The sequence below is a fragment of the Schistocerca serialis genome, chromosome 7 (genome assembly GCF_023864345.2).
Source record: "Schistocerca serialis cubense isolate TAMUIC-IGC-003099 chromosome 7, iqSchSeri2.2, whole genome shotgun sequence".
Classification (NCBI taxonomy): domain Eukaryota; kingdom Metazoa; phylum Arthropoda; class Insecta; order Orthoptera; family Acrididae; genus Schistocerca; species Schistocerca serialis.
In genome coordinates, this window is record NC_064644.1 from 453,281,562 (window position 1) to 453,295,257 (window position 13,696).

The window sequence follows — 13,696 nt, forward strand, 5'->3', positions numbered from 1 at the left end:
CGAAAGAACTTGCCCCCCTTCTAACAGCCGTGTACCGCAAGTCTCTAGAGGAACGGAGGGTTCCAAATGATTGGAAAAGAGCACAGATAGTCCCAGTCTTCAAGAAGGGTCGTCGAGCAGATGCGCAAAACTATAGACCTATATCTCTGACGTCGATCTCTTGTAGAATTTTAGAACATGTTTTTTGCTCGCGTATCATGTCATTTCTGGAAACCCAGAATCTACTATGTAGGAATCAACATGGATTCCGGAAACAGCGATCGTGTGAGACCCAACTCGCTTTATTTGTTCATGAGACCCAGAAAATATTAGATACAGGCTCCCAGTTAGATGCTATTTTTCTTGACTTCCGGAAGGCGTTCGATACAGTTCCGCACTGTCGGCTGATAAACAAAGTAAGAGCCTACGGAATATCAGACCAGCTGTGTGGCTGGATTGAAGAGTTTTTAGCAAACAGAACACAGCATGTTGTTATCAATGGAGAGACGTCTACAGACGTTAAAGTAACCTCTGGCGTGCCACAGGGGAGTGTTATGGGACCATTGCTTTTCACAATATATATAAATGACCTAGTAGATAGTGTCGGAAGTCCCATGCGGCTTTTCGCGGATGATGCTGTAGTATACAGAGAAGTTGCAGCATTAGAAAATTATAGCGAAATGCAGGAAGATCTGCAGCGGATAGGCACTTGGTGCAGGGAGTGGCAACTGACCCTTAACATAGACAAATATAATGTATTGCGAATACATAGAAAGAAGGATCCTTTATTGTATGATTATATGATAGCGGAACAAACACTGGTAGCAGTTACTTCTGTAAAATATCTGAGAGTATGCGTGCGGAATGATTTGAAGTGGAATGATCATATAAAATTAATTGTTGGTAAGGCGGGTACCAGGTTGAGATTCATTGGGAGAGTGCTTAGAAAATGTAGTCCATCAACAAAGGAGGTGGCTTACAAAACACTCGTTCGACCTATACTTGAGTATTGCTCATCAGTGTGGGATCCGTACCAGATCGGTTTGACGGAGGAGATAGAGAAGATCCAAAGAAGAGCGGCGCGTTTCGTCACAGGGTTATTTGGTAACCGTGATAGCGTTACGGAGATGTTTAATAAACTCAAGTGGCAGACTCTGCAAGAGAGGCGCTCTGCATCGCGGTGTAGCTTGCTCGCCAGGTTTCGAGAGGGTACGTTTCTGGATGAGGTATCGAATATATTGCTTCCCCCTACTTATACCTCCCGAGGAGATCACGAATGTAAAATTAGAGAGATCAGAGCGCGCACGGAGGCTTTCAGACAGTCGTTCTTCCCGCGAACCATACGCGACTGGAACAGGAAAGGGAGGTAATGACAGTGGCACGTAAAGTGCCCTCCGCCACACACCGTTGGGTGGCTTGCGGAGTATCAATGTAGATGTAGATGTAGATGTAGATCTTTCTTTCCACGAATAATACGAGACTGGAATAGAAGGGAGAACCGATAGAGGTACTCAAAGTACCCTCCGCCACACACCGTCAGGTGGCTTGCGGAGTATAGATGTAGATGTAGATGTAGATGTAGAAGCCTCCGTTAGTCTGGGTTCCTAGAGCTCCCTCTGGGCATCCCCCATGTGCTGTACCATGTTCTGTGATACGGCTGGATCTCTTTTGTGGCCTCAAGAGAGGGATGCTGAATCTGTCCTTCTCCGACACCTGTTTCCTTCAATCCTTCACGATTATTTTCATTCAATAAGCATCTAGACGGATGAGTCGAAAGCCAACGACAGGGTGGGTTAAGCTTTTGCACATGCAAGGGGACACTAGAAGTACTTTCTGTCAAGTGTACATTCCAGAGTTGGTTGCCATCTCTCAGGCTTTGCGGTACGTCAGAACCCACGCCACGACGATCTTTCTGATCTGTAGCGATTCCATAATTTGCTTAAAAGGCATAACTCTGTGCTGTCCAGGACCTTCTGGCTGACCTCTACAGCTCTGGAAAGATAGTGTCCTTCATCTGGACACCGAGCCTGATAGACATTCTAGGAAAACAACTCGCCGACCATCTAGCTAAAGACACAGCTACCAGATATTAACTTGACGTCGGGATACCAGACACAGACTTAAGATCGCAACTTTTACGCAATTTTTAGAGACTCTGTGAATTGGAGTGGCAGGTTATTACGACCCAAAACAAGTTGAGAGCGATTAAAGGGTCCACTAAGGGGTGGCATACATCTTCCCAGGGCTCACGGAAAGATGCCATTGTGCCGACTACGCATCGGCCACACGAGACTTACCCACAAGTTGCTTCTGCCACAGGAGGACCCTCTTCGCTGCAGCTGCAGTAGTCTACCGACGATAGCGCGTGTTCTCATTGAGTGTTCCCTGCTGGCCGATCTGCGGCACACCCTCAGCTTGCGAACCTCGCTACCTGGGGTGCATACGGAAGACGTGACAGCCATTACCAAAGTTTTGCATTTCCTGAGGGAGAGCGAATTTATTCTAACCTTTAATACTCTTCCAAATTCAGGGGTGGTCGTGGGGACGAGAGCCTCGCCCAGTGACGGGTACCCACCGAGCAACCGCAGGTTACATTCTTCCCCTCTCGGCTTGTTGTGTCTTTAGTCTCTACTGTGCAAAATAATGCCTGGGTTATCTCTGGTTTCTTTTACCTGTCGTGTTACAGCTACTTTCACCCTTTTTTAAACTCTTTTATTTGCTTATATAGTTTGAGCAATCAGGTCTCCATTTTTTTCGTTTTTTACCTTTTTACATGTTACATGTTACAAAGGTACGTGGTGCTCTCCAGATGGTAAAACAGTAAATTAGATTGACCATGTTATGACGGGTCAACGTTTCACTTCATTTATAAGAGATGTCAGAGTATAGAGGAGCTGAAATTGACTCGGTCGTTTCCTCGTTGTAGGAAAAATGAAAATCGAGATGATTTGGAATCAACTACCAAAATCCACACCAAAACCTAATTGAGACATCGAACGACTGAAGGAATTGTCTATTAAAGAAACCTATGTGATTGAAATAAATAACCGATTTACAGCATTGCAAGAAGCTGAGGAGGAAAATAGTGTCGAGAAGGATTGGGAAAGAATAAAGACTGTAGTAACAGATGCAGCAGAAAATACACTGGGCAAGAAAAAGAAAACGAAGAAACAGAAATGGTTCAACGAAAAGTGTCAGAGAGCAGTAGAAAGGAGCAAAGAAGCCAGGTTGCTATGGCTGCACAATGAGAGTGAGGACAGGAGGGAGACGTCCAATGTGGTTAGAAGAGAAACAGCAAGAGTTCTGCGAACAGAGAAAAGGAAATATCTAACTGGAGTCCTAGAATCTATAGTAGTGGAAAGCAGAAATGGAAACTCAAAGAAGTTGTTTCAGTATATAAAGGAAAGTAAGAGAGGTTATCAAAGTGAAAACCTATTCATAAAAGATAAAAATTAAAACATGCTAACGCAGCTGGAATGTATCCTAGAAAGATGGAAAGAGTGTTTCTCAGAAATGTTAAATTACACCGATCCGCACATAACCTTCAATTATTCATTGTCTGAGAGTGACAGCACTAATAATGACGATTGTAGAATCACAGAACAGGAAGTGATCCATTCCATTCAAAAGTTCAAAAACAAAAAGGCAGCAGGCGAAGACCAGGTATCAGCATACATATTAGAACAGGTCGGAAGCAAACTAAACAAAGAAATTTATAACCTTATCACAATGATCTGGAAAACTGAAACGCTGCCTGAAAATTGTCCCACACACAAGAAAGGAAACAGAATGGAATGTGGAAGTTACAGAGGAATCAGTTTGCTGAACGTAACATACAAAATCCTGTCAATGACCAGTCTGGAAAAACTTAAACCTTACGCGGAAAACATTATTCAAGATTACCAGGCTGGATTTCTAACAAACCGCTCCACAACTGATAATTTGTTTACTATACGACAGATCTTTGAGAAATACTGGGAATTCAACAAAAACATCCACTGTCTCTTCATTGACTTCCAGCGAGCCTACGACAGCATCCACAGAAGTAGCCTCTACAACACCTTACGAGAATTTAGTATACCCAGTAAAATCATTAGGATGATACAACTGTGATGGATGGCTCCCAGGCAGCAGTCAAGTTCAGAGAATCCATATCCTCCACATTTCCAATTAAAACAGGCTTACGACAGGGAGACGCTCTTTCATGTGTCGTCATCAACCTTGCATTAGAGAAAGTGGTTCGGGAGAGTAATTTACATCTATACAATGGTCTCCGATTCGAAAACAGTGAAGTAAAACTCCTAGCTTATGCAGTTGATACAGTGTTGCTGAGTGAAACTGAAGAAGGACTGAAAGACATGTACAGATCTCTCAGGCAGAGTGCCAGCAACATCGGGCTTTAGATTCACCAAGAGAAAACCGAATATATGGAAATAGGTCGAGTCATAAACCCAAATCCTTACTTTGAAATTGACCAACATTCTAAATTCAGAAAAGTTCTCCAGTTTAAATACCTTGGATCACGTTTCAACAGTAAAAATATCATAACAATGGATATAAATGAAAGAATAGCCTCAGGGTCGAAATGTCTGTACTCACTAATCAACCCACTCAAAAGTAAAGCTTTGTCAATCCCCACAAAGATGAAGATATACAACACTATTATCTGCCCTTTAGTACCGTACGGTTCAGAAAGCTGGACGCTTACAAAGAATGAAAGAGAAAAACTGAATGTTTTTGAAAGAAAAGTAATGAGAAAAATCTGGGGACCTGTGTTGGAGAATGGCGTATGAAGAACAATGAAATTTATCACTTAATGAAGCAACCTACTATCATCCAGAAATTAAGAAGTAGGAGACTCCAATGGGCTGGTCATGTGGCCAGAATGGAAAACAACAGAATCACCAAGAAAGCATTTGAAGGAACTCTCCAGGCAACAAGACCATTGGGCCGACCTCGTACAAGATGACACAGAGAAGGACATCGCAGCATTAGGAATTTCCGAAGGGTGGAGAGAGGCTGCGAGAGATAGAAGGCGGTGGAAGCAGATCGTTGATGCAGTGCGTGGTCTACAAGGCCTGTGATCGCTGAGAAGAGAGAGAGAGAGAGAGAGAGAGGGAGACATGTTTCGCTCATGATAAGGAGGGACTGATGACACAGAAGTTTAGTCCCTTTAAACATATAATCATCATCATCATCATTCACCTCATCTGCAGGTGGATATACTGAATTGATTCCTTTTGGGTGGGCACCGTGCCCACATTAAATTTAAAGAGTTACATCGTTTCTACCAGACTATAATTTTAAATTGTTCTTATAACATGTGTATGCAAAAACGCAGGTGACACATATAGCACTCGCTGTTATTGTTTCTCTGTAAAACAATATTAGTCATTATTATCCGTTTTACAGGATTCATTAACCGAAAAGGTTAAAGCGCGCGTTACCATCTTATTAAAAAGGGAAAGAGAAACAGAGTATTGGATTCCTTAAGCATCAGTAATAATAAGGGACCAGATAAACAATATAAATGACAGGGTGCGGGTGCACAGTCCAGAGTCGACAAAAACGTGTAACGCGTGATTTCGCAGGATAAAACTGACAGCCGTGATTCAGGGCCCAATCATGGACTCTCCAGGCAGCCCCCTTAAGTTGACGCTCAGTGGTTCGCATTGATGCAGAAACATAGTAGAGGCAAAAGTCATCCACTTACGGTGACGGAGATCATGTGTGGCCCACTGCACGTACCATACCATTGATGTCGATAGCAAAGAACATCAGATGAGCTGGACTCTAGCATGAATTTGCATTAGATGCGACGAGATAGAAGCATATGGGTACTTGCATACTAAATTCAAATATTTAAGCATATACAGAGGACAACGAAGTCATTACGGACGACGGCCAAGCATACTTGGAGAAGAACTGGAAAACAATGATCTATTGTCAGATTAAGAAACAGCGAGTCACGCATTTGAGGCTATTTAGGAAAATAACAGAATGTCTTAGTCAGAATGCCCAGAGACGGATTGGAGACAGTTTCTCCCGCATAAATGTTATGTATTGTAATCACTGTTCCATCTCGGGGAGTAAATCCACATTTCATTCCGACAAGACACACCAACGGAGACAAGAGCTGGAAACGAATAATCTGCCAGACCAGTCAGACCAAATACTACGCAAAATTTTTGAAATTATAGAGAAAATAATGTCAGTAGATATTTATGAGCGCTCAAGATGCTTCTCGAAGAAGCTTCGCCGGCCGAAGTGGCCGTGCGGTTAAAGGCGTTGTAGTCTGGAACCGCAAGACCGCTACGGTCGCAGGTTCGAATCCTGCCTCGGGCATGGATGTGTGTGATGTCCTTAGGTTAGTTAGGTTTAACTAGTTCTAAGTTCTAGGGGACTAATGACCTCAGAAGTTGAGTCCCATAGTGCTCAGAGCCATTTGAACCATTTTTTTGAAGAAGCTTCAATAATAATAACAGTACCTTAGACGGAGAAGCGTAGCCAATTTCGGTGACGTAGCCATGACAAAGAGCGTCAAAATGGTCATGAATGTTGGCTCAAGAAGCTTCCGAAACATTTTTTGTAAAGGCGAGTTCTCGTCCTCTAGGGCGCGTCCTCTGACGCCTAGCGCACACGACGAAACCACGTCGGCCGTGTACCGCATGCATAGACGCCACGCCTCCAATCCGTCTGAAATAATAATAATAAGCATAAATACTAAATAAGATACAACACTAAAGTCAAGTCACTGTAGAACACGAAACACCAAGTGGAATTGATTATTTCAATTTTAGAATCTCTGATAAAGACAAAAAAGATAGTTCTGAAATTCACAGAAAGTCAAGAACTGTGAACTAGATATTGAAAGACCCCCTAGCGGTGCCAAACGCCCGTAAAAGTTTCTCGGTTTAGCCACGACACCATAGAAAGTAGTGTCGGTCACATTCAGTATAAGTGCTCAAGCTTACCACCCGAGACTACGCTACTTACGTTAACCCCTTCCTGAGTTATCTTAAGGGGGGTAGGGCGTCAAACGCGCCGACTTGAAGCAGGAGAGGCACCACACGACATTTTAATTTCCACTGTCTACACTTTTACAAATAAATTCATAAAACTTTGTCAACACGACCAGGAAGGATTCAGGATTCAAACTCATAGCAATGTAAGTTCAAAAGTATAACTAAATAAAATTTTTTTACGTGTGAAATTCCATCATTTTTTCACTTACTGTTGGCTGCATTTGTTGCTATAGGTACACTTTTCTTCACAGGTAAGAGAGATTGTTCGATGAATTTTGCACAGCATACAAACCATACTTACAGGTCTATGACTCTAGAATTTATTTAATTAATGAAAAAATGAATGAGCTGTTACATTTTTAACTTCATGTTTAGAAAAAACTCAAATTTAATGGTTAATTAGCTCAATTTTTAGCACAGTTTTTAATAGATTTGGAAAATTCTAGAGTTTCATACACCTGTAAGTATCAAGATTTTAAACATGGCTGCAGCAGCAACTGTTAAAATTCTTCACAATAAAGGATGACAGCCAAAAACAGTTGCAGCAACTGTTTTTGGCTGTCATCCTTTATTGTGAACCTATAAGTATGTTTTGTATGCTGTGCAAAATTCATCGAAGAATCTCCCTTACTTATCAAGAAAAGTGTACATATAGCAACGAATGCAGCCAATAGTAAGTGAAAAAATGATGACATTTCACATGTAAAAAATATATATTTTGTTATAGTTTTGAACTTCCACTGCTATGAGCGTGAATCCTGAACCCTTCCTGGTCATGCTGACAAAGTTTTATGAATTTATTTGTAAAAGTATAGACAGTTGAAATTAAAATGTCCTGTGGTGCCGCCGGCCGCGGTTGTCCAGCGGTTCTAGGCGCTCAGTCAGGAACCGCGTGACTGCTACGGTCGCAGGTTCGAATCCTGCCTCGGGCATGGATGTGTGTGATGTCCTTAGGTTAGTTAGGTTTAAGTAGTTCTAAGTCCTAGGGGACTTATGACCACAAATGTTGAGTCCCATAGTGCTCAGAGCCATTTGAACCATTTTTTTTTTTCCTGTGGTGCCTCTCCTGCTCCAAGTCGGCCAGTTTGACGTCCTACACCTCTTAATGATTCGGCATGTAAGATTTCCTGCTACCTGTATTCTTACAAGCTCTTGTAAATGATGTATCTCCAAGCAGATATTTTTAGCGCGTTAGATACTTTAGAAGGTGCAAGCAGGTGACTTGCGATTATAAGTTGTTGTGCGAGTAGCTAATTTACTTGAAATAAGTCCGGGGATGCCATTATGAAGCATTTATTAGCGAACGCCGTAAAACAGTTAGAGTGAAACAGTCTGAAACAATTCGTCTCAGAAAGTTAATGAAATTCGAGAGCTTGGTAAAACCGACTATTACAGAAGAACACGCTTTAAGTACGTCTTATCGTCGTCTGACTAGGTTGGTGCACAGTCGAAATCTCTTGCAAACTTCGTAAAACTTCGCAGCCATTCGTACATCGTCGTTTCTTAACAGTATTCATTTGTCTACTAATTTAACTGGATTACTGCATAGTGGTACTGCCGTATTAAAGATACGATAACTCGTAGGCTCCTTGTGGTATTTGCTATGACAAAAGTAAACGGGTAACTAATATTTATTAAACAAAATGTTGAGTTTCGCTCTGGAACGCCTGTAGTTTCCCTACGTATCGGTCGTGAAACCATATTTTCCTCGTAGTCCGCGTGCCTCTCCCCACTCCAGTGACTCGCTACTGTGCCGTACGATTTATTCGTCTCCAGTGCCTCCGTGAGAACCAGCTTCTAATTAGGTGCTAACGTACTCTGCACTACTGCATAAGCCAGCGTATTACTTCTGCTAGCTGCAGAGCCCTAGTGAAATGAAAAATTTAGAAAATAAAATTGCGTCCGAAACGAGAGTCATCTCAAAGTCTTCCCACCAGCGAGACCAACATAAAATGGCATGCTTCAAATCCATAATTAACTGCAAGCTCAGTATATTAATGAATAAAACTAAAATACATTGAAAATAAAAATTATAAAATATTAGATACTATTCTGCTTTAATACATGAAACACTTTATACAAAACAATTAAACAAACCAGTCGGTGAACGGCCACTCACGAACAAGAAATCAGTTTTGCAAAGCTGCCTTTCTGAGGCAAGGTTTTTTAGCTAATTGCCAACCTCTTTAAGACATGTGGCGTAAGAATGTTTCTGCACCAACAGTAAGATACAAAATAAAATTATTTATAGTATCAAACACTATGTAATAATGCAAGTACCAACTTATATGCAACTTGTGTCCAAGCTTCTATATTTGACAAACTGACAGAAACTTCACTACAAGATTCTTAGAGTATACTGATGTACTTCGTCTTAACATTAAAGTTTGCTATACATCTTACCCAACATAGCCGTTCCGCAAATAGCACAGACCAGAATCTTCAAGCACTTCATCTTGCTCACAAAGGCTTCTTGAACAAATTTAAATTTTTATCAACACACATTTAACATAAGAATACCTTCTCAATGATCAAACTGAAAATAAGAAGAAATTTTTGGCGCAGTACTTCTTTGGTGTATAACGAACAGCTAATGATACAACCCCCCCTTCCTCCTCTTCCCCCATCCCAACCGTTACTTTACTGTGCTTGTATTTATGTTACCTGCCAGTAATCTACCAAATTATAGTTCTTGTGCTATTTAGGTAAGTAACTTCAATTACAATATTTTTTTTAAAAAAAAAAAAACAGTGACACGTATTGACAGCTGTTTCACCTATCAGGAACTTGACGCCATCTGTCGACTGGCCATAAGGCAATAATTCAAGGTCATGTAATGTCAGATTAGAGACAATGCAGCATCTTACGTTCAAGTTTTGAATTTTCTGAGCCTGAATTTACTGTAACGCTACTTTTCAACATTAATGTTAATACCAGTCTGGTTCAATATTTTTTTCCCCACACAACTAATATACAGGGTGAGTCACGCAAGACGTTAAGCAGCTTTTCTTTCGTACCGCTTACACAAATAGAAACTCGGTTTACAGCGAATGTCAGGGCGTCGAGTGGGACGAATTTTTTTGTTTGGTTAATGTTTTTGACACTGGGATCAACGGAGATATTGAAGCATGTACGATTTTTTAAACTGAACCGTATACTTTTTATAACTGAATTCGACAGCTCTTGAGCAGACAATCGCACTGATATAGCGCTTGTTAATGTTGACATTGAAACTTGTCGTAAGAAATTCGATAAGCGTTCTAGAATTTGATAGCACGTTGGCCAGAATCGGCATTAGCGGTGCAAACACAGCCAAGCAGAGCTCTCGTGCTACGCTGTGTCATTATGTCAACACATTTGCCTGATTACTTGTCTGCACTAGCTTCGTCAAGTACAGCATAAACGGCCGTGGAGCGTAAACGTATGGTGCGGCATCACAGGAAATTACACTGTTTGACCTCACTTCATCTCAGGAGTTCTAAATGCATATTCATATGCACAGTTTCTGACGAAAATTCTGCCGGTTTTTCTAGAAGAGGTTCCACCGGGTATTCGATAGTGTATGTGGCTGCAGTACGAAAGCTGTCCAGCTCACTCGTTCCGTGTTGCGACGCAAATACTGGATGAGAACTTCCCTGGGCGTTCGACGAAATTCTGTTGGCAAATGGCCTACGACGTCCACCGACGTGGCTTATCTCGAGTTCTCTCTTTGGGGAGCACTCAAAGACGCAGTCTATGACGAAGCCCCAGTTACTCCAGACTATAAGCGTCGTCGAATCGTCAGTACATTCTCTACCATATCATCCGCTAATTACACTTGTTCATCGTTCTTTCGAATGACCATTGCAAACGTGCCCTTCAGTCCATGGTCAAGAGTTTAAACACATGCTTAAATGAAGGATAAAGTTATTTTTCTGGAAGACAAAATTTATGTTATGTGATTTGGGTGGTTACCAAATCACGGTTAGTAAACTGATTGCATCATTTACGTGTGTACTACGTTGCACTGCAATGTCAAATCAGTCGACGGCGGCTACTGCACGTAGCTGATAAGACTGTCATTACGAGCTTACGCCCAACATGAAACAACGTTTCTTGAAGAAGAATATTTATTTTTCGGTGGTACAGGTGGTCACCAAAGTATCTTTAATATAATTTTTAGTTCAACGAATGTATCCCATATGATATAATTTAGAGCAGAATATGTAGAGACAGTTGTCCGACAGCGCGTACGCTGAAGAGCCAAAGAAACTGGTACATCTGCCTAATATCACGTAAGGCCCCGCGAGTGCCCAGAAGTGCCGTAACACGACGTGGCATGGACTCGACTAAAGTCTGAAGTAGTGCTGGACGGAACTGAATCCCGCAGGGCTGCCTTAAATCCGTAAGAGTACGAGGGGATGGAGATCTTTTCTGAACACCGTGTTAAAAGGAATCCCGATATGAAACTTCCAGGCAGATTAAAACTGTGTGCCCGACCGAGACTCGAACTCGGGACCTTTGCCTTTCGCGGGCAAGTACTCTACCAGCTGAGCTACCGAAGCACGACTCACGCCCGGTACTCACAGCTTTACTTCTGCCAGTACCTCGTCTCCTACCTTCCAAACTTTACAGAAGCTCTCCTGCAAACCTTGCAGAACTAGCACTCCTGAAAGAAAGGTCCCGAGTTCGAGTCTCGGTCGGGCACACAGTTTTAATCTGCCAGGAAGTTCCATATCAGCGCACACTCCGCTGCAGAGTGAAAATCTCATTCTGAATCCCAATATGCTGAATAATATTCATGTCTGGGGAGTTTGGTTGCCAGCAGAAGTGTTTAAACTCAGAAGAGCCACTCTGTAGCAATTCTGGACGTGTGGGGTGACGCATTGTCCTCCTGGAACTGCCCAAGTCCGTCGGAATGCACAATGGACATGAATGGATGCAGGTGATCAGGCAGGATGCTTACGTACGTGTCACTTGTCAAAGTCGTGTCTAAACGTATCAGGGGTCCCAGGGTCCCATATCACTATATCTGCACGGGCCCCATACCAAACAGAGCCTCCACCAGCTTGAACAGTTACCTGCTGACATGCATGGTCCATGGGTCCATGAGGTGGTCTCCGTACCAGTAAACGTCCATCTACTCGATACAATTTGAAACGAGACTCGTCCGAGCGGCAAATGTCGGTGTTTACGGGCCCAGGCGAGGCGTAAAGCTTTATATCTTGCAGCTGTCAAGGGTACACGAGTGGGCCTTCGGCTCTGAAAGCCCATATCGATGATGTTTCTTTGAATAGTTCACACGCTGACACTTGTTGATGGCCCAGCATTAGAATCTGCAGCAATTTGCCCGAAGGATTGCACCTCTGTCACATTGAACGATATTCTTCAGTCGTTGCCAGTACCCTTCTTGCAGTATCTTTTTCCGGCATCAGCGATGTCAGAGATTTGATGTTTTATCGGATTCCTGTTATTTACGGTACACTCGTGAAATGGTCGTATGGGAAAATCCACACTTCACCGCTACCTTGGAGATGTTGTGACGTATCGCTTGTGCGCCGGCTTTAGCACTACGTTCAAACTCATTTAAATCTTGATAATCTGTCACTGTAGCAGACTCATATCTCTGCCAGCCAGACATATCTCTGCATTTGAGTGCGCATGCTTATACAGTTTCTTTTCCGTTTCAGTGTATTTTAGCTCTAAGAAGCACACAGCCATTTATAGGAAAAGATAGATCAAATCTTCCTTCTAACATTTAGATGTTTAATACAGTAGTTGCTCTTTGCAGCGTATAAGACCTCTTTATTTTTGAACAATGAACAGTTGATTTCCCTGTTTCAGCGCACTTAAATCTGAGAGGATACGCAAATGCGAATTACTTTTCCCAAGCCCTGTGTCATTCGCTAGATTCTAGCCTATGTCGTATTTCCATATGCCACATTCGTAGATGAACCTGCATCTAGGTCGAAACTTGGTTCAAGGGGAAATAAAGTTTTGGCCACGAATTCCTCTACTATGTCAACCTCTTCATCTCAGAGTAGCATTTACAACCTACGTCCTCAATTATTTGCTGGATTTATTCCAATATCTGTCTTCCTCTATAGTTTTTGCCCTCTACAGGTCCCTCTAGTACCATGGAAGTCATTCCCTGACGTCTTAACAGATGTTCTATCATCCTGTCCTTTGTCCTTGTCAGTGTTTTCTACATATTCCTTTCCTCTCCGATTCTGTGCAGAACCTCCTCGTTCTTTACCTTAATAGTCCACATAGTTTTAAGCACCACATCTTAAGTGCTTCGATCCCTTCTGTTCCAGTTTTCCCACAGTCCATTTTCACTGCCCTACAATGATGTGATCCACACGTACATCCTCAGAAATTTCTTCCTCAAATTAACTCCTGTATTTGATACTAGTACACTTCTCTTGGCCAGGAATGGCCTTGTTGCCGGTGCTAGTCTGCTTTTGATGTCCTTCGTGCTCCGTCCATCATTGGTTATTTTGCTGCCTAGGTAGTAGACTTCCTTAACATCTACTTTGTGCCATCAATGCTGATGTTAAGTTTCTCATTGTCCTCATTTCTGCTACTTCTCATTACTTTCACATTTCTTCGAATTATTCGCAATCCATATTCTGTACTCATTAGATTCTTCATTCCACTCAGCAGATCATGTAACTCTTCTTCACTTTCACTCAGGATAGAAATGTCACCAG

At 42.2% G+C, this 13,696-nt stretch overlaps 1 protein-coding gene across 1 annotated transcript in view; it reads right to left on the reverse strand.

Moving 5' to 3' along the window:
• LOC126412802 (probable cytochrome P450 6a20) overlaps nucleotides 1-13,696 on the reverse strand; it is a 90,821-nt gene that overhangs the window by 36,206 nt on the left and 40,919 nt on the right. Inside the window, exon 5 of the mRNA XM_050082580.1 lies at nucleotides 6,468-6,675. Within this exon, the coding sequence (XP_049938537.1) occupies nucleotides 6,468-6,675 (208 nt within the window). The remainder of the gene's footprint in view (nucleotides 1-6,467; nucleotides 6,676-13,696) is intronic.